The sequence below is a fragment of the Gekko japonicus genome, unplaced genomic scaffold (genome assembly GCF_001447785.1).
Source record: "Gekko japonicus isolate JY-2015 unplaced genomic scaffold, Gekko_japonicus_V1.1 scaffold1967, whole genome shotgun sequence".
Taxonomy (NCBI): domain Eukaryota; kingdom Metazoa; phylum Chordata; class Lepidosauria; order Squamata; family Gekkonidae; genus Gekko; species Gekko japonicus.
The window spans coordinates 198,670-219,865 of NW_015175421.1; the positions used below are offsets into that span (position 1 = coordinate 198,670).

At 44.7% G+C, this 21,196-nt stretch overlaps 1 protein-coding gene across 2 annotated transcripts in view; it reads left to right on the forward strand.

Annotated features, from left to right (window-relative positions):
- TRIM28 (tripartite motif containing 28) overlaps positions 1 to 21,196 on the forward strand; it is a 28,799-nt gene that overhangs the window by 883 nt on the left and 6,720 nt on the right. The window contains exons 2-13 of one of the 2 annotated variants that reach the window (XM_015425805.1): positions 8,577 to 8,689; positions 8,839 to 8,971; positions 10,494 to 10,629; positions 11,408 to 11,524; positions 12,623 to 12,737; positions 13,649 to 13,795; positions 14,190 to 14,304; positions 16,743 to 16,864; positions 17,844 to 17,978; positions 19,143 to 19,173; positions 19,392 to 19,434; positions 20,346 to 20,559. In XM_015425805.1, coding sequence (XP_015281291.1) covers positions 8,577 to 8,689; positions 8,839 to 8,971; positions 10,494 to 10,629; positions 11,408 to 11,524; positions 12,623 to 12,737; positions 13,649 to 13,795; positions 14,190 to 14,304; positions 16,743 to 16,864; positions 17,844 to 17,978; positions 19,143 to 19,173; positions 19,392 to 19,434; positions 20,346 to 20,559 — 1,421 coding nt within the window. The remainder of the gene's footprint in view (positions 1 to 8,576; positions 8,690 to 8,838; positions 8,972 to 10,493; positions 10,630 to 11,407; positions 11,525 to 12,622; positions 12,738 to 13,648; positions 13,796 to 14,189; positions 14,305 to 16,742; positions 16,865 to 17,843; positions 17,979 to 19,142; positions 19,174 to 19,391; positions 19,435 to 20,345; positions 20,560 to 21,196) is intronic. The other variant, XM_015425806.1, reaches the window with a different exon arrangement.

The window sequence follows — 21,196 nt, forward strand, 5'->3', positions numbered from 1 at the left end:
GTGCATCGATGGGAAGGGGGGGGTGGGGCGGGAGGGAAGGGGGGGCCTGTGGGACGGCCGCGGTGCAGCAAGGGAGGCGTGGCCACGTGCATTCCGGCGAGGGGGGCATCGGCAGGGCGGGAGCCGCGCGTCTCGCGAGAAGTGCGGCGCCTGCTCTGCTATTGAGCTCCTGCAAGGAGAGCGGGGAGGAAGGCGATCGGGGAAAAAAAAAGAGGCGGGAGCTGTCTCCATGCAGCCATTGCCTCCTTTTCCCGCCTTCTTGCTCCGTGGGGCGGTAGCCCTTTCGCCGGTCCTCTTCCCCCCATCCGTTGGGAGTCATTTGCGCTCAGCCCTCTGTCCAACCCTAAGGCTTTTGTGCTTTCCGTAAACATGATGTAATGGAGCGCAGGAAGCAGTTTTGGGTTTAGTCGCTCCTGGCTTATCAGGCTTTGCATTCCCCTCCCCTCCCCCTTGCAGTTTAATGGCTGTTTTATCTTGGTGGCTAGCTTCTCATGCCAGGATGAGTAAGAGATGTGTTCCTAATTGAGTTGACTGAAGGGGTTGCGGCAAATGGTTCCTGGGAAAGCTGCTTCTAGGGGATCCTTGGATCATAGTTCTGAGTATGGAGTTGCACACCTAAACTCTGCCTTCCTGCAGAGGTATCTCCAGAATTGAGTATCTGCCATGTTGGCACACAATCCGGTGAGAAATAAGAGTTCTCAGCTTTAGATTTCCAAGGTGTGTGCTTTCTCATCATTTTCCTCGTTCTCTGTTTGGCTTGATCTGCATGTGCCACAACTCTAGGCTTCTCACCTTGTTCATTTTTACTCATTCCTGTGTGAACCCTATTTGCTAGTTTGCCTGGATGATCTTCATGTTCTTCACAAGCGCAGTTTTAGGTTGATTTGTTCTTAAATCTTGTTTCTCCAAGTTTTCAAGGCAGCCTCTGAGGCCCTGGCTACGAGTGGAAACCTAGATTCAAATACCATTGCATTACCAGGCTGCTATATCTATTTGCAGGAGTTAAAATTGTTACAGGAGGCGTACGTGGAGATGTATCTGCAGCAATAATTTAGGCACACAAGTGCTGTACTAAGGAGCGTTTTATAGGTCATCTTGCCGTCAAAGAAACATTTTTCTACTGCCTTTATTTAAATTCCCCATTTTCTTTCCCAAATTCCCCAGTTTCTTGCCCTAGGCTTGGAGTTATCTTTATCAACAGTGTGGATGTGGGGAGACTTGAGCAAACCACCTATTTTCTATACTCTTGGTATAGAAACATTTGTATCCTCTTGAGACATTCAGTCAAGAAAAATGTAGTTTCCAGCAGTGGCAAGTCTGCATGCAGGGTCCTTCCATCTGTGCTGGATCAGTTCCAGATTGTTTATAAAGCAATTTTTATTTGATGAAATCCTTTGATGTTTTTTTCTTGCAATCAACGTTTGGGCTTGTTCATTCCCTGATCTATATTATTATTTACACAGTACACAAGATTAAAGGAATGTTATGAATAACACAATACTAGGAAAGTGACCCCCCATAACCTGTTTTTGTTGGTACAAGCAGGCTAACACAAACAAATGCCCAGAAACCCACAACAAACTTTAGTAGATCATTCACTTGAGATGCTAGCCCCATTGCAGGCCTGATATTCCTAGGTACCACTTGCATACATCAGAGAAGCCAGGTACTTTCTTCCAGCCTACTGTGAACTTTTCTTACCTTAGTGTAATTGGAAGTGAAACCATCAGACCTGTCTGGATTTCTGGCTTTGCTTGCTGATTCCCAGATGAAAACTTGCTGACTTCAGGGTGTTCTTTTTCTGTCTTAGTGCAGAATTTCCCTGTCTGGAGGAAATTGTAGTAAGGTTTGGTCTGGTTTAGGAGCACTCCCCTAGCACTTCAATGCAGTGGACACACCTTGGTGGGCATGTCTGGTAAGGACCTTTTGCAGCAGTCTAGAGCTATACTTTTCTTCTGTTCTCTCCCCAGTCTGCTAGTACTTTTATCCCTTGCTTTTCATAAGCTACAGTTCGTAGACCCTAAAAAGCAATAGTGAAAAGATTTTGGAACTCAGTCTGGTGGTTGGCTCCTCCAGGTGCCCTGACTGGGTTATGCAGGCTGTGTATAGGTACCAAATTAGGATGTGGGCATAGGAAGACAAACCTTTGGCTCATACAGAGATGTTCAGCAGCTGATCTGGAAAAGTTCTAATGATCAGTACCAAGCAGGAAAACATTTTAGGCAGTGTTCCTGAGTAAAGATTTTGTATTTCTCTAGGGACTGTTGGGGGCTGACTGTCTCATACCACCATTTATGGGCAGGGGTGTGTGTATATATGTACATGTACATATATTTTTGCTTTGTCTTCATTAGGTGTCAGTGAGTGAAGCAGGGCTCTTGGTTGCCAGCAGTTGAAGGGAAGGTGCATCAGTTCTTTAAGGTCCATAACCTCTAATTTAATGGACTAACCTTAATCTTGTGCAGAGGTACTCCAGCCCAGTAATTTCAGGGGAGCTAACTGGGGTGTCTCTCACTAGAATTGTGCCCTTCATGCTTTCAGTCAAGTTAAGGCTTGCAGAATCTGCGTTGCCCAAATACAACAGCCTGGATTTAAAAAACCCACTCATTATCTTACGATTAGCCCCCTCTAATATTTTGTTAGGCACCCAGCCTATTGAGTTCTGAAGAAGTCAGAAGGTGCGCAGGTTTTGGGTTGTTCTTCAGATACTGAAGCAACTTCTGGTTTCTTTCTTTCTTTCTTTTTGCATTTTGTTTTGCAGTTGCCTGCAGTACCCTATATCTAGAAAACCCAAAGTGGGAGAATCTTCAGCATCATTCTCTGGTAGCTGGTGGTATTCTTGCTGTGAGCCAATCTTATTGGATACAGTAGTGGAAACATCAGAAGGGTGTAGTGTTTCATGATTTATGGGGAGAGGTTTTTGGTAGTGTTTCATAATAGGAACCAGAGCGTAAGGGAAGCTCGGTTTCCCAACAGTGGATATGGATTTTTCATTATTCTTTCATATAGCTGGAGTACCAACCTTTGGTTGAGGACAGCAATGTTCGCCTTGGCTGGCACCCTCAGTTTTCCATGCTCGGTTTAACCCCCCCCCCCTTGTGAAACGGCCGGCAGTCGAAGATACTAGCCGCCATTTGTTTTTTCTAATAAATGTAATTTAATATATTCTATTGTTTTGTTTTTTCTAATAAATGTAATTTAATATATTCTATTGTTTTGTTTATTGTCTTTAATATTATGTACATCGCTCAGAGCCCTATGATAGTAGGGGTGGGGTGATTCATAAATTTAATAAATAATAAAATAATAAAACCTCTTGCTCTGATTTAGGTGCATGAGCACCTATCTTTTTTTACTGACATTCAGTATTTGCTGAGGGGAAAGATAACTTCTGAAGTTCTGAAAAATAACTTCTGAATAATGTTGAAGGATGCTGTGTCTGAATGGGTACTGTACCCAGCTTTGGGAAGAACTGAAACACTGAGACTAAATCCTGGATCTCTCTGGTCAGCCAGGATGCTGCAGCCAGTCTAGCTAAATAAGAGCTAGTGGTCAAGTGGGGGGGGGGGAGTGTGCATCTCAATGTTGGGTACTGCTTCCTGCACCCAAGATGAAAAGTGTTACTGCAGTGGGGAACCCACAAAAATGTGCTAGCAGCTATGTACCGCATACTTGAAAGTCAGTCCACATGCAAGCAGAAGTTGACTTAGAACTGCTCATGATATACTGAGGGTAGATTTCAGCTTGTTTTAGGAAGCTAATCTAAGTCAGTGGCTACTTTTTCATTGTCACAATGCCAGTGGAAAACAGGAAACCTGTCCTTGTCCAAAATGATCTTCTGCCTTAAGGTATGCTATCTTTTTGGCAAGTTTGTTGAAAAAGTTCTTATTTTAATAAGGTCCCTGACCATTTCCAGCCTTAGTCCTGAGTTTTTGTGCTGATGGAATGTAGTGGGAGTTGGTCTTATCAGCAGTCTTATTCTTTCTCCCAAGCTTGTCTCAAGGGCCAATTGGTATGCCTTCAGTTGTGCAAAGATTTAGCTTCCCCCGCCCTCCCATTCTGAGAAGCGTTTCTCTTCTACCTAATGGTTGTCGATTGTTTGCTTTGTAAAGTAAATGAGGACAAGATGGGGGAGAGAATTAGGGGGTGGGGAATGATGCTTCACTGTATTCATCCTCTTATACCCAAGCATCCTCTTATACCCAAGACATCCTGCTGTCTTTCATCGGTCATTTTTTTTTTACTAATTGGTAAGCTGGCTAGAATAGATGAAATGGCAGCTTCATTGTCTTCACACCCCAAAGTAAATCTCCCTTTGCTTAATTTGAAGGTCGCAGGGCAGTTGTTTGAATTTGAAGGTGGGAGGGTTATTTGAGTTGCAACTTTGTTTAATTAAATGGACTAAGTTCTGTCTAGGTTTTTGTGCTGTGGTGTCCAGAGGAGCTTCAGAGATTCAATAATCAGTAGTTGCCACATTTAGCATCAGGCCGTACACAAGGGAAGGAAAGGATTTTTCTGGCCTATGACAACGATGCCTTGCTACTTACAGTGCTTAGTCTTTCTTTTTTTTTTGCACACAAATTTTGAACAAGTTTACTGTTTGTGCATATGGTGGTATTAAGCAATATTCTGGGTTTGCACCCAGGCTGGGATCTGTGAGATCCAGGCTTAAGAGTACCTAGTATGCCATGGAAGCTCGCTGGGTGACTTTTTGGCCAGGTACTCTTTCCACTTAACCTACTTAGCAGGGTGGTTGTGAAGATAAAATGGAGGTGAGGAGATAGTCTTCTGGATCTCCACTGGGGAGTTGTGTACAGACTGCTGGAAACCTGTCCTGGACATTCTTGTAAGCCCTTTGAATGGTGAAAACAGTGACCTGGTAGGGATTAACATCAGTTGAACCCCCTAGTATATCATTTCATAGTAACTTCTTAATGCATGCATATCCAGTGTTAGAGGTTCTCACCACCAACCCATTGTTTACTGCTTATATTTAGTGTAAGAAAGGCATGCAGTTGCCAGGTGTAGGAATGCCTCCTGATCAGAACGCAGTCTAAAAGCAGAAAAGAAGGTTCATGCCAAAGCAACCTTCCTTAAGTGGGGGGATGATGTCATGCCTGGCCCAGGGCCATTGTTTGGAAATGCTCTTCTTTGGCAGTGGTCCTCAGAATCAAAGGAAATGCAGTAAAGCAACTCATTTTTAGAATAGTAAAAATACCCTTGACAGATTTCACATTATAAATGGAAATTAAAAAGTCTCACTGTCCTTGTCTGTTGTGAAGGCTCAGAGTGGAATATGACATACAGTCAAGCCAAGATTGCGGAGATAAAGTGGATGGCCTTTTGTCTTTTATAACTGCTTACAGCTCTTCCAAACTTCCTCCAGCACATGGAACTTCCTGTTGCACCTGGTAGCCTGGGGATACTTTACATCTCTCAGTATAGGTCAGCTGCCTTCTTCAGACAGCCTTTTCTGGGCAGTGCCATGGTTGTGGGCTCTTCCTGTACTAGCTCTCCAGTCCTTTGGAATGCCTTGGCAGAGAGGGTGTGTAGGGTTGCCTTCACTTTCTGCATTCAGGAAGGGTCATTTCAGAGAGCAGTGAGTGGAAGGTAAACTGTTTGGGCAGGTTTGTTGTGCGTCGTTTGTCTTTATTTTGTTGGTGAATTGTTCGTGTTTATGCGTTTGCAGTTTGCTATTACATTGTTAGCTGCCTTGAGTGTCAAGATGGGATAAAATATTTCAAATTATTGCTTTTGGAAGACACCTGAGGACAGTAAGTGGCACAGTATGGTGGCTCGTGCCTAGTCCAGGAGGGACGGTCAGTAAGAGTACTTGCAATAGGGGTCATCTGTCATTTTTCTGCTCACATTGCACAAAAGAATATTTCTCCTGCTATTCCTGCTGTCATTCTTTCCCACTGGATAGGAACACAGTACCTTGTTGGGTCTAACTCTGGTCAGCCTTCAGTTCTCTCAGCCAGGTACCTGTGATAAGCTTTCTAGGCCTATTTCTTGTCTCCCACACAAGAAGCCGTCTGCTTTTTACCTGTTCAATGTAGAATCTATTAGTCAGAGGTAGACTATCCCTGAACCTGGAGCCTCCATTTAACTGGTGGCAAATCTGTCCAAGCTATTTTCCATGAAATATGCCCCTCCCCCCAATGTCATATGTAAGCTAATGCAGGCCTTAACAAATTTGCTTGGACTTTAGGAACCAGAAGTTTATTTTTCAGCCTTCGGGGTGTTATATTTTATTGACTCTGTCTTCTCTACAAAATCTAAACCATTACAGTTTCTTGTAATTGTAACTCTGGTTGTCATAAGAAAAAACTAACCTTTATCCTTCACTTAACTAAGCTTTGTACTCCCACTGAGAATCACAAAGAGGCATTTAAAATGAATGACTGCTGAAAATACTAGGTGGCAAAATTAAGTTTTTGGGTGCCATGGCTCCCTGGTGCTTGGGATTTGTTGAGCCCTGTGCTAATGGCCTTTAACACATCTTGTAATGGGGTACTCTGAACAAGTTACATAGGGGTGTGGTTCCTGGGCTTGTGGGGAGAAGGTCATTGAAAACATAAGACCCCCATGCACAATGTAGCTAATCTGAAGCGATATAATCCATTTCATCATCTCAGTAATCGGGTCACCTCCTTCTGCTCCAAATCTTACACCCATGGATGTCAGCTGAGCAGCTGTTCTGGCAGGTTTCTCTTTTAAACTTTACAGTGTGTTGGTTCTTGTGCAATGTTTCCATGAGCACAAGGACCTGCACTCAGAAAGTATGACTTTTGTGGTGCCCTCTTATCACAGCAATCCTAAATAACTCTGGAATCCTGGAGCCCCAGGATTTCAGGGGGCTTTTTGGGCTTCTGCAGGAGTGGTGTATGGAAAAGTACAACATTCCTAAAAATATACATAGAGCACATATTGCGGCGCTAAGTAAATATAGTTTTAAAATATGAGTTTTGTAATGTTTTGCCATGATAGATTATCCAAGATGACCTGGGTACAGTTTTAGTTCATGTAAAGCTATTTTGTATGTTTGAAACACTTTTAGGGCTGAGCAATTAATTATCATAGAACCTTTATTAGGCATTTATTGCAAACCCTAAACCAGGGGTCCCCAACCTTTTTGAGTCCGAGAACACCTTTGGATTTCTGACACAGCATGGTGGGCACAGCGACAAAATGGCTGCCACAGGAGGTGGGAGCAAAATGGCTCCCACAGGTTACTTTCAGTCACACAATGAAGATCCTTGTGCTGTGGTAGCAGCTGCTTTGAAAGCAACATTTAGAAAAAGTGCACAGCCAATCAAATCTCCCATGGCCAATCAGAAGTCTTGCTGGACGAAAGTTCCACCTGGTCCCTTCTATTTTCTAAAAACTCTTGGGCGCAGGAAAGATGTTGGTGGGCACCACGGTTCCCCCGTGTACCACATTGGGCACCCTTGCACTGAACAATCTAAAGTACTGCATAGCCAGGTAGCACAAATATACACAACAGAGAACACGCTTGATAAATGGTCATAAACTTAAGTAGAGATAAAATTCATGATAATTCATGACCAACCCACAGATTCTCATAGCGGCTAGGAAATACCCATCAACTCAATTGTTAATGTAAAGATTCCAATCAGATAAAAGGTATAAAATGAACCATTCATCTGGGTAACCCTGAAATTTGTGTAAGAGGGCGTTGATTATTGAGTTCCTCAGCTCATTATAAAAGCTACAGTATTAGACATCAGGTATAACCTGTGGAGCCCTAGCCCTGCACGGACAGTATGGCTGGGCAGTTGAGTAACTTGTGAGTTTGGTGTTATGGTTGCCTCATTTTAATTTGTATAGTTGTTTTTACTGTAAGTTAACATGAGGTTCCATGAACACAGCTGTGTTTAGGGATATGAAAAACAATCAGATTTGTTGGGCTGACACACTTCAAATTGGTGCTTCAGGCATAGGACATATTCAGCTTCCAAACCATGTTTGAGAGGAAAACAGATTTTGATTTCATTTTGAGTTTTAAAATGGTCAATTCTGTATTTTTAAACTTTTATCTTCCATTGGTTTGTCTCTTCTTGTGATCTGTAGCATTTTTACCTGTTCTATCCTACTTGCATGATGTATCATTTCAAATAGTAGGCAGACAATGAATTCATAAAGCCATAACTTTCTTAGGCTTACAGTGACATATATAATTCTAGAAATGCATTTATTCGAATACTTGAATGCACAGGATACTTGAATCATAATGACCAAAGGCATTTCTTTAGGTCTCAGTATTGAAATCCACCCCCTTTGAATTGATTTCTTTAAAAAGAGAGATATGGCATAGATTTGTTCTGTGTGGGCTCTGTTTGCATGAAATAATATTTACTGGCACCAGGAAGGATTCTCATTGATTACTGAAGGAAATTGTTTTCAAGATTGCCATAAGGATAGAAACAGCCAATAGCACATAATGCCAGTCTACCCATATTGCTGGAAAGGAGATTTTTAAAAGAAAACAATTTGCCAAAAAAATACGCACATATATGTTGCCTGATGGTCCTGTCTCATTCGTCTTTTTACAGTGGTTGACTGTCCTGTGTGCAAGCACCAGTGTTACCTAAAGGATGTAGTGGAGAATTACTTTTTGCGAGATGGTAGCACAGAACCTCTTGGAGATGCAAGAGATGCCAACCAGGTATGCAGTCTTTTCTTCTGGAACTTCTGGTTTCAGTGTGTTTTTGTTTAAGCTTTCTTGGCTTTCGGGTGTTGTCCCTTGGCATTAGTGGAGGGGGCGTGTCTATTCTCTCCTTGATTAACTTAACCACTTAATCTCTCTGAAATCAGTGTTGCACCAGTTGTGAAGACAATGCCCCCGCCACCAGCTACTGCGTGGAATGCTCAGAGCCCCTGTGTGAGACGTGCGTGGAAGCACATCAGAGAGTCAAGTACACCAAGGACCACACTGTCCGGTCTACAGGTAGGGCAGCTGCATGTGGAAAGGTCTGCATGAGCTATTTGTTTTCCTGCTCGTGGACACTGAAATGTGTGTAACCTTCCTCCAAGTTGGTTTGCAGGCAGCCATGCCTGCTTGCAGGCCTGAGGTAGGTGGAGGAACCAAAGCCTCTACATCCCACTGGCCAAAGCCTGCACATATGTGAAGTGTAGAAAACCTTGCAGATGTGTCTTAATGGCTGGGGGGAAAGGTTGACCCTCATTGGGTTGGAGCCTGTGGATTTGTTCAACTAAAGGTAGCAGCTTCCTCTTGGTGCCTTCCTTTGGAGGAATAAGGTACCCTTACTGGAACAAATCCAGAGAGTCTGGCCCATTGGGTCCCACTGGACTCCAGTCTTTTGTTCACCTGAGTGGGTTAATGTTTGCATATGAACAATGGAAGGCTTCTAAGCAGTTGACTGGTGTGATTTCCCTGAATTCATTGGGGAAGGTCCCCTTCTCTAAGTTACTGGTATTTTTCACTGGTGGAGTGCTAAAGTGTCAGTTGTGCTCCCGTCTGTGACCTCTGAAAGCCATATATTATGTGTACTGTTTTCAGATAGATACTGCAGTTTTGGCTTAGGGATCACAGAACCTGTGCAGAATGTTTTATTTGAATGTCCATGGTATAAGGAGGCTAGAGGGAAATGCATCAAGCCAGTTATGTGCCAACAAAATGAGAGCCTCCCCTAGGTATTTTAGTTACTAAAAATTTAGTGGATCCTAGATCAGCAAAATACTCCTATTTTAGCGAAATTCGTTGTTCAGGCCATGAGAGTTCAGGCAGGATGTGACAAGGCATCTTCTCTAATATAGTATAGTCTGCCTGTCTTGAATTCTTTCTTTCTTCTTTTTATTCTTAGCTGAGATGGATTGATACTACTCAAGACCTGTAGGTCAGAGTAGAGAAAGAAAGTAAGCATGGGTTGAGTCAGAAATCAGACCCGAATGAATTGTTAATGGCAAAAAGAGGTGATTAATGTAACATACCAGAGAATGCTTGAGCACATTTCAGTCGGATGTACCAAGAAATGTTAAAAGATAACTTTTGGCCAGGTTTATAATCTTTGGTAGATATTCACCCAAGCTTTTAATGAAGGGGTCTTTTAACACTGTTTTAATGTGCTTTTTGTCTGAAAACTTACTTTAAGCGGCTTAGCGGCTTTTCTTTTGGCTGGATTTTTAGTGCTGCAATTTAATAATTTTGAATGCTTTGCTTTCGTTATGCTTTATTTTGTGAGCTGCCTTGGGCAGGTTCCCTGAAGAGGGCAGTAAAAGTTTTGCTAAATCTGCTCTGCCCCAGAGCCATATCCTTCTCTTAAACGGTTTTCCATCTGCATCTTTCAAGTCCAGTTAAAGTTCTCTGCCACTGAAAAATGGCACAGAGCCTTCAGTAGCAGGGGAAGGCTGAACTCCCCATAGTAGTTGGCATTATGAAGGCATTGTGGTGATCCTAAATGGTAGACACTTACATAGCCTACAGATAGGTTGGCCTTTGATCTTCCTAGGTGCCGCCAAGTCCCAGGAGAGAGAGAAGACTGTCTACTGCTCGGTCCACAAGCACGAACCACTGGTGCTGTTCTGTGACACTTGTGACACCCTGACCTGCCGGGACTGTCAGCTGAATGCGCACAAGGATCATCAGTAAGCATTCTTGTTGGCTACTGTCATACAGTGGTTGAGGCATCAGACTGGGACTGGGGGAGGCCCATGTTCAAATTCCCACTCAGTCTTGAAGTTTACTGGGACACCTTGGGCTACTCTCACTCTTTTCAGCCTAACCCAGCCCACTGGGTAGTTAAGATAAAATGGTAGGGGCCCTCCATTGGGAAAGGGTGGCATGCAAATAAGATAGGTATTGAAATTTGTGGGCCTGGCACCTCATTGAACCAGATGGAAAGGCAGGGTATAGAGGTTTTTAATACATAAATGCCACCTGTTGTTTCATGTGGTCAACCCCAGAATTGGTCTCCCTGTGCTGTTTATCCTCTTAAGGTGTAGCCCTTATGCACGCCCACTTGTAAGTTCTCTTGTTAGAATTTAACCATCAGATAAATGATGAGCAGGATTGGCTACACCTAACTTGAGTGGGCTTCCTGGGCCTGTTTCTGAGTCTCTCCCCCCCCCCCCCCCACTCCCCCCAAACCTCAATCCTGTTGGATTTACGGCAAGGGAAAAGACGCTGCCCCTTTGTGTGTTCATGAAAAGTAAAAGTGGGTGATGCCTCAATATTCTGCAGCTGGCCACTTGGGCAGGATATGATCAGAGCAAGCCACTGTGCCTTGCTCCCTCCTTCTCCCATGTCCAAATTGGTCATGTTGTGATAGTATGCTGTATTTCTGGATGAACAGTAATATGCTATTTATGTGGGACGACTGTTAAAACACTTTTGCCAGGCACTTGAGGACATCCTTTTTTTTAGGTACCAGTTCTTGGAGGATGCGGTCAAGAACCAGCGTAAGATGCTGGCCACATTGGTCAAGCGCCTGGGTGATAAGCATGCCACTCTACAGAAGTCAACCAAGGAAGTGCGTTCCTCGTAAGTAGCTGTTTCTCTGAAGACATTAATGGGGAGAAGCACCAGGGCACTGGAAAGGGTTGTGGGTAATACCAATGTGGAGTTTCTTCTTACAGGAAAAGAATCAGAGTTCTCACTTTCCTGGGCTTGAGCTTGGCTGCCTGGGGTTCTTGAAGTAATAGCAGAGGTTTTCTTCTCCTTGACCCTCACAAGCAGAGTTGGAGAGTCAGTGGGCCTTGATCTCCTTTAGGGGGGAAAACATGTTTAACATTTTTGTTTTGACTGTCAAGGAGCCCAAAGCTAAACCCCATGGCCCCCCAGGGCAGTTGCATGCAAGTGACCAGACCGTTATTATTGTTTTTTAAATTATAATTTCAATTTCTGTCAGTAAGAGAGTTTATTCCATAGCCAACACACTACTCTAATCTTGTAGCAGGAAAACAAGAAAACTAGCTCAGCTGTCACTCTTTAGATTTGTGTTAGACAGCACAAACCTTAAATTCTGGAAAGGCTAAAGCTCAGGTGTTCCCTACATTGCTAGCAATTGCAATTCATGCAGGTCATAGTTCAGGCCTTTAGTCCAACGGGATCGCAGCTAGTCTCTCTTCATCAGGGCCTTAGTTCAATTATAGTTTCCCGTCCAGTAGCCTCAGGTGATGACATCCCATCAGGACACTTTCTTAGAAGAAGCCTCTAGAAGATTACCTCATCTCTCCTGGCACTCATCCCCCTCATCCTACAGGCCGCAGGTTCTCGTGAGAAGCTTAATCATGCCACTTCCATCCCTGGCCTTGAAAATGATAAGACCAAGAGACAAATTAGTAACATGCAAGAAGGACCAGGCCTGTTATTATTCACATTAACCCTTGAGGGGGGAGGCGAAAGGTATTTTGCCTCACAGTGACCCAGCAAAGTGATACTAAACCATTTCAGGAGAAGGGTGCACCATACCTTTTGTAGTGATTAGGCTCACTTCCTGAAAAGAGGCTTGCCCTTCCTGTTTATGGACCCCTGTGGTACTGTTGTTGCTCTTTGTTTGAGCAGCAGCTCTTCACGAAAAACGCTTAAGAGAAAATGGCTGCACCAAAACAATTGTATTGGTTCATCTTCTCCCAACAGGATCCGGCAGGTGGCTGACGTGCAGAAGCGAGTACAGGTAGACGTGAAGATGGCTATACTGCAGATCATGAAGGAGCTCAATAAACGGGGCAAGGTCCTGGTCAGTGATGCACAGGTGAGGCGGGCGTCTTGGGCTCTTGCACAGTTTGTGGCCCAGGGAGTAGGCTGAGCGGGGAGAAATTTGCCTCCATTAAGTCTAGCCTTGACCTGGAAAGCCACGGAAAACATCTATGTATCTGCAGTTACTTATGATTCTAGTCTCTCCTGGGATAGAAAAGGTCAGGAATTTTTTTGAAACTCCCTGCTATTAGCCATGAATTCTTCCCTACAGTTTTCATATATCAGGGAGCTTAAACTCATTGAAATTAGCATAGACTGATAAGGTTATGACTGAAGGACCAGGTATGAAGCTGGTAAATCCTGATGGCTGATTTTGGAGCCAGGATAAACTCAGCCAAGTTTTGGTTGGCCACTTGCTAGCAGTAACTTCTGCCAGAGTTAGGCTTCTTTTTTTGGACATAAACACATGGAAAAGTTTGTGTTTTTTATGTGATTACTGTAAGAAATGCTTTAAAACAAGTTCTTGAAAGTGTGATGGGTAGGTGAACTTGGTGACACTCGAGACATCTGTTAAAGAAGGGAGTTTGCCTAAGCCAGCCACCTATCTGCTTACAGTGCTGTGGAGAGGGGGGCTCCCTTGGTGCTGGCAGTATCCAGCTGAACCCTTGCTGCTGTATAGCACAGTGGGCTGTTGGTGGGGCTCAGCACCTCTCTTGCAACATTCTTTGCAGAAAATCCAGTGCTTAAAGCTGATGGTACTGCTCTTGAGGGAGCTCATTCTGCAAGGTTAAGACCTCTGTCCATGGTTCAGGTCTCTACGTATGGCAACACTGGTTTTAATAACAAGGTGTGGGCTGATCAATAGCCTCACGTGGCATGTTATGAGGCTAGCATATGAACAAACAGGAAATGGGTCAGCTTCTGTTGAAACGTCACAAGTTTGTTTTCTCCTCCCTCTAATGTTAGAAAATTACTGAAGGGCAGCAGGAGAAGCTAGAGAGACAGCACTGGACCATGACTAAGCTCCAGCGCCACCAGGAGCACATCCTGCGCTTTGCTAACTGGGCCCTGGAGAGTGACAACAACACCGCTCTGCTGCTTTCCAAAAAGTTGGTAAGAGTTGCTCGTTTGCTTCACGCTTTCCATTTCAGGGTTTTTAAAGGAAGCTGTCGAGTTACTCAGGAGTTTTCTCGCACACTGATGGGCGTCATCTTGACGTGGTTGATACCAACTGGGCTTAGGATTCCTTTTTGGCTAGTTAAGTAGCATTTGGGGGGCATTAGCTTGGTTTTGTTCCCTGGGGGTTGGGGCCACAGCCACCAGAAGTGAAGCAATAAAAACCTGGCAAGGGCAGAAGTGTGGCAGCCAGTTGGGTCCTGTCTCTTTCCATTCCAAACCTCTGCAAAGTATTGGAGTTGGCCAGATTCAGCTTCACTCAATGTGGAAATGCGAGAGGTTTTAAAGCCATACTCTTGGGTGTAATTAAATGTGCTTCCCTCTCCTGTAGATTTACTTCCAGCTGCACAGGGCTCTGAAAATGATTGTGGATCCTGTGGAACCCCACGGGGACATGAAATTCCAGTGGGACTTAAATGCCTGGACCAAGAGCGCAGAGACATTCGGTGAGAGATGATGAAGGGAATGGTTCCTGTACACTTGGGGGAGAGGAATGGAAGGACGTTTTGATTCAGGGCCATTGCTGTTAGAGTTACAGGCATAATGCCTCTTATACACTCTACTGGGCCATCTTGGCAAAGTGGTTTATGACTCTGTAGTTGGGCTCTAGTTCTGATTTTTTGGTTATTATTTTTTAATTTTTTATATTCACAACAAATAACTTACAGATTGATATAAATTTGAGGAATGCAAAATAACAGTTAAAGATTATACATCTTCAAAATAAGAGTAATGCTTTCAACAACAGGTATGAACACTATGATCAGTCCTTCAATTATTAAGATAGCGTACTGTAAGTAAATGAAACCACAATTTCAACGATCAACTTTTAACTAAAACTATTTATATACAGTTATGTGATGACACAGCACTCATACAACTTTAAGTCCTAAAATATAGCAATTATCTCTTTATACTTTGATGGGATTGAAGAAAGTGTAGTCGAAGTGTAGTTCTGATTTGATGCACATACCCCATAACCTGGTTGGATCCAGCCAGTATATTTTGCTGAATCTTGCCCAACTCACCTCCGTGCTGTAGCCCCCCATTCCATGATCATGCAAGTCCCATGGTGCCCACTGGAGCCTTATTGATAAAGGGGAGCCTTTGACCCTTTCTCACCAGCAGAAAAGCTGGTTGGATCTAACCTCTAGTTTCCTCTTGGGTGGTGGTAGTGGGGCACAGCATCTTGAAAGTGGCATATGAAAATGTGGGTTGGATCCATCTGGCTGTTTAGCTGATACATGACATATATCCATTTAGGTTTCCTGATCTCCCCGGCATAGCCCATTTGGGTTGGTCCAACCCTCCTTGTTTTTTCACCAGCAGAAAAAACTGGGTGGGTCTGACCCAGCTCCCACAACACATTAAACAATTAAACATCAATACCAAGTAAACTGGAGCTGCGGTGGTTCAAGTGGTTAAGACGCTGAACTGCAGGCTGTGGAAGGTCGGTAGTTCAGCAGTTCAAGACCCGAGTGTGCCGCGTGACGGAGTGAGCTCCCGTCTCTAGTTCCAGCTCCTGCCAACCTAGCAGTTCGAAAGCAAGAAATTGCAAGTAGATAAATAGGTACCACTTCGGTGGGAAGGTAACAGCGTTCCGTGCACCTTGGTGTTTAGTCATGCCGGCCACATGACCACGGAAACGTCTTCGGACAGCGCTGGCTCTTCGGCTTGGAAACGGAGATGAGCACCGGAACCCTAGAGTCGGACTCGACTGGCTTTCGAGCAAGGGAACCTTTACCTTTCCAAGTAAACTATAAAACCCGAGCAGGGAAAAAGTGTCCATTATTGAATATGCAGCAAGGCGAGTTCTGCCTTCTGAAGAGGCAACAGCAAAGGAGCTGTGTGAGGGTCCTGTGCGAAGGCATTCCAGGCTTCTGGGAAAAGGTGGCCAGTCCCATCACCCACCCAAGCTGGATTTTTTTAAAATTGGGCCCATTGGTATATCTTGCACGTTAGTGGTGGGTTTATACAAGTGGAGGAGCTCCATGAGTCATTCATAGCTTTATAGGCTATGAATTGCCCCTTGAATTGAGCTCAGAAACAAATGCATAGGATTCAAAGTGAGTGCTAACATTAATATACTGCAGTACTCATTTCAGACTGATTAGGAGCAGTGTTCCTTCTAAGATGAATTAGTGTGAGCTAGCTCAGTTTTTTAGCCCCTAGCTCACACATTTTTGGTCTTAGCTCAGGAAGGATGGCTCCAGAGCAGACTAATTTGTGCAGCAGCCAAATCGCTTGCTCACAACTTTAAGGCCAGTAGCTCACAAAGTAGAATTTTTACTTACAAGACTCCACAACTTAGAGGAAGCAAGTATTAGGAGTATTCTGTAATAGCTGAACACTGCAGTCAGAAGTCCAGAAGTCAGAAGTGGAACCCTAAAGTTGGACTTCCATTTGACTTATGGGAAACTTCAGTCCCCTTGAGGGGGACCCCCTATTTGACTCTTATGCTATTCTGAGGCTCCCCTTGGTTTCCCCCCCCCTAACCCCCCCCTGCATTTTGGGAAGATAGGTGGGCTGCTTGGCAGGGTGGTGGTGGGCGGGAGGCAGGAACATTCTGTGCCAGTAACAGAAATATCTTTGAGTGGAAACATTACTCTGGATCCAACCTGTAGCATTTGGTCAGCCTTTGAGGACATCTCTACTGCGAGTGACTTACAGGTTTTTTCTGTGCATCATGGTAAAACATGACACTGACCTTTTGCAGCTGGTGGCAGTTGTTGGTCCTTTGAAAGTGCTGAGCCACTGAGTGGATTTATGTGACCCTCTGCCAGCACAACAAATGGGATTGCTCACCTAGAATCATGTGAAATGAGATAATGAGTATACTCTGAGGACAGAAACGCTAACACTCCTTATTTCTTCTCCAACCTAGGTCAGATAATCTCGGAACGGAGTGGCTTGCCAGTGGTGCTCAATGCCCAGACCGGCCAGCAGCGAGCCAATGCCACTGGTGCTGCATCTGGAGGAGCAAGGCCTGGTGTCCCACCTTCTCAGGTACTGGCTACTCTGGTTACCAGTCTGTCCTCTGTAAAGCTGGCTATAACCAGGGTTAGGGCTTTCTTGGTGGCGGCTCCTTTCTGGTGGAATGAGCACCTTTTAATGTTGAAATTGTTTATATGGTTTTAAGACAGGGGTGTCAGACATGCGGCCCCGGGGGCCGGATCAGTCCCTGGAGGGCTTCTATCCGGCCCACAGTGGAACTGGCTGAGTTCTGCTGCTGCGTCATCGGAGATTTGCAGCTTACAGAGACCCACCAGAACAGCATACTCAATATCAATGCCCCCTCTAAGCTGTGGAGTCCTGTGAGCAAAACGTCTACTTAGTGAGCAACTGGCATTAAAGTTGTGAGCGAGCAATTTGGCTACTGTGGAAATCAGTTTGCTCTGGAGCCGTCCTTCCTGAGCTAAGGCAAAAATGTATGAGCCGGAGGCTAAAAAACTGAGCTAGCTCACACTGACTCGGCTTAGAGGGAACACTGCTCAAGATTGCAACAGCACCCACGTTTTGATGCAGTAATTCAGAGCAACAGGTGTCAGTTATCAGACACTGTTAAATAAACAAAATATTGCAAGAGTGCTAATATTTTAAGTAAAAAACACCTTTGTGTTTGTGTCCTTACATCTCCGCTACCTGGCATTACATTTTATGACACACATGGCCTGGCCCAACAAGGTCTAATTTATGTCAGATCCGAGTTCGACACCCCTGTTTTAAGACTATTTAAATTATTTATTTCTGCAAGCCACCCTGAGCCAGCCCTGGCTGGGAGGGCGGGGTATAAATTGGATAATTAAAAATAAAGCCCTTCCTGGTTGTCAGGCAGCTATTGGCTAGCATGACAGCAAAACTACATCACTGCTACTCCTTGCGTAAGTGGAGATGCCTCTGTAGCTTTCAGGGTCTCCCAAGGAGTGGCTAGTGGCTTGAGAGGCTCCGTCCTAGTAAACAGGACTTTCCTCTTCTTTCCTTGTAGGGTGTCCAGCAGTTGTCTCTGCAGACAAGCGTGATGAACAAGGGAGCCCTGCTCCAGCCTGTGCTGGCTTCCAACAGTCAGCAGGGTATTCCTGACTGCTACATTAATGAAGCCAGTGCCTCTTCTGCGGGGCAGGTGAGCTGTTCTCCAGGACAAGGGAAGGCTGCTTAGTTGGTGGCCATTGCCTTATGGACTGGAAATGGCAGTTCAGCAGCAAGTGGAAGAGTGGTAGTTTTGGTTTGAAGGTTGCCCTGTTCCTGGTTTCCACTTAAATTCTGCAACCTGTGGCCCCAGGGCCTTGGCTCACAACCAAATAATGGCTCTTTAAAGAAAATAAAACACCGGAAACAAAAGATACATTGGGAACAGCAAGTGCTTTAATGAAGGGAATGACAAGTAAAAACATTTTTATGGGGCTTCTTTGAGCTGCTTTACAAAAGAGAAATGATAGAGCTGAAGAATGGCCAGTGAGCTAAGTGTGAACCGTGCACTTATTTCTACCAGTGCAATAAAGCAATCATGCAGAGTACTTCTGGGCATGGTTATTATTGAGAGTCATTACATGTGCTGTGTCCAGGGAAGGACCAGTGTTTGGGCTGCAGAATGTTGATAGAGTATTAACTTGTCATGTCAGTAATGGTGTATGCTTTGTTCTTTTGCTCTGAATTTTGAGTTAGTTCGGCAGAGTTTCATTGTATAAGGTTGCTGAACCCTGACTTGGATGGTTAACAAGCAGTATGAGTTGAATAGAGAAATGGGGAGCCTCAGTCAAAAGTTACAGCTGTTTTGAGTCCAAAGTTAGTTCCTCAGGCCAGGTGCCTGGGTGAAGCTGAATGGGTTAGTATTCCCCTCTCTTTTGTGAAGGGTGGAAGTCTCTTTGCAAACCTGTGGGCTCCCCAAATACATATAAACCCATGATTTTGTCTCTGTTCAGCTGTCTTACCTTGGACACCAACTGTATTGTTAGGAAGGGGGCACGGCTTGAAGGAGTCCTAGAAAGAAGACTCTTAACAGCTGGAAAATACTTTCCAGATAAAGTCCCCTGCACTAACATACTGTAAACATCTTGGGCCCTTGAGCAAGTGAAATTGCTCTCCTTTACTTTTTGACCCAGAATTCTGTGTCTACTAAAGCCTGCTCAGTCCTTATCAGGCAAAGCTTTAGGGGTTAGTGTGCAAAATCATACTTTTATGTATACCTGGGGAGTCCCCTTAGTTTGTGGACCTCTCGTTTTTCTATATGGCATGATTTTGCCTAGTTTGAGGGGATGTATCTGATGTTGACTTTGTTCTTTTACAGCCAATGGACATCAGTGATGGCTTCGGTATAGGTAAGTAACAAAAGGGAGAGTCAGGGGAGGCCATTAATTGGGGAGCCTTGTTAATGATTATGGGGAGAGGGTGGTGGGTTAATCAGGGGGCCTCCCCTCACACTTGGTAAGTACCAAATGTCAAGAATACGATTGCTTTGTGGAATGCTTCCTTTGGGCTGAAGAGAGTTGATGGGATAAATGTCCTTCTGACACTTTCCCCCCCTCTCTGTACACAGAAGGATCATATTCTGGTGAAGCAAATGTGTCTGGAACAAAAAGGTATGGTTTCTTTTTCCCTTGCTAGACTTTGCCACCTGTTTTGAGGTTCTTGGGTCAGGTCTGAGTAGCCTTGCATCCCTTAATTTTCCAACTGCCATTTTAGGAATATCATATGTGTGTGTGCTTGGTGTCTGGGGGTAAGTGAACTGTCCTGAGAGTAAGCATAGAAGCCGAAGTTGTTTTTGTTTGGGTTTTTTTGCTCTTATGGGCATCTGTAGATTGCAGTGCAGATGCATCGTAAGAGAATGCCTGTCTCGGTCCACTAGGATGCGAGGCTTGGTTGCATCCATTCCATCCCCCCCCACCTCTCTCCTTTTGATTGTTCTGCTCAGCTGTCTTCTTCAGCCTGCGTCCTTCCCTTCCCTAGATAGGATGGGAGATGTAGTTTGTGTAGTTTGTGAACTGTCCATTAGCATAGAGGAGAAGGACCCCATTGATTTTCGCAGAAGATTTTAACTCTTGCAAGAATTTGCCTTTTACCAAATGACGAATTGACCTGTCAGAGTCAGTTTTGTCTCCTCTGACTGGTATTTCAGACCACTCCATCCCTCTCCCTTTTAACTAGAGATGTCAGGGATTGGGACCTTCTGCATACAAGGCAGATGCCCTACCCTTGAGCACTGGTCTTCTTCCATATGCAGGGAAATAAAAAGAAAATAGTTCATAAAGGTAGTATAGTAAAGACTTCTTAAAACAGACAGCTAAACATGTAAGCATAAAACAGGCAATACAACTGTAAAAGAAATGCAAGAAATTCAGGGTGGCCTGAAGCAGGGCTCCCTCAAACATTAAACAACCAGAACCTGTACAGGTTTGTGTATCCCTGACTTGCGAGATGTTACCTGCAATTCCCAAGTGCTTGTGGTTGTGGCTCCGTTTGTTCTTATGTTCCCTGTATCTGTCTGCCGCAGGCCCCGTGGCCAAGATGGAGAGTCGGGTGGCATGCGCAAAGTGCCCCGCGTGAGTTTGGAACGACTGGATGTGGACTTGACAACTGACAGCCAGCCGCCTGTCTTCAAAGTCTTTCCAGGCACATCCACCGAAGACTACAATCTCATTGTGATTGAACGTGGGGCCCAGCAAGCTGCTGCCGCTGCTGCCCAACAAGCAGCCACTGCAGTGAAGGTGAGCCTCTCTTTGCGGGGGAGCCTGTAGTATATTGAATGATGTATTCTCAGTCTTTTGAAAGGCCCTGGGGAAACTTCAGTTACAAAGTGTGAATGTTGTGCTGAAGTGGGCTGGATCAACGGAGTCCATCAAGCCTGGTTATAACTGCCCTGTAGCCTCTCTTGCTGCTCTTGGTGGAGTGTGTCTTGCACGATGAATCAGCAGGGGGAGGGCTTGAACCTTTCTGCAGTGGAAGAGCCACTTAAGTTAGTGGAAGACTCCTTTGGCCTGGAGGAGGGGATTTAGTCTCAGTGGAGTGTTAGAATGCTTTTGTATTTACGTGCACAATTGGAGGAAGGATTCAGACTGAGTGGAGTGGTAGGATAGTGGTAAGATCCATCCCAGTGTCCATTCCTCTGTCTAGCATTGTGAAGCATTGAGTTCATAGTACACTTAAGCTTCCCTGGAGGTGTTTCACAGCACAGTAGGAAAGCCTGGGAACATGAGGATATTGCTGCTGTCTATAAAGCAGCCTCATTCCTTGAGCCCCTTTCTCTGTCCACGCTATGAGGCAAGGTTCGCATTGGAAGGATGTATTCGCTAGGGGCTCAACAGAAGGATGCTGTAGGCTTACTTGTCTTTGTTGATAGAGCCT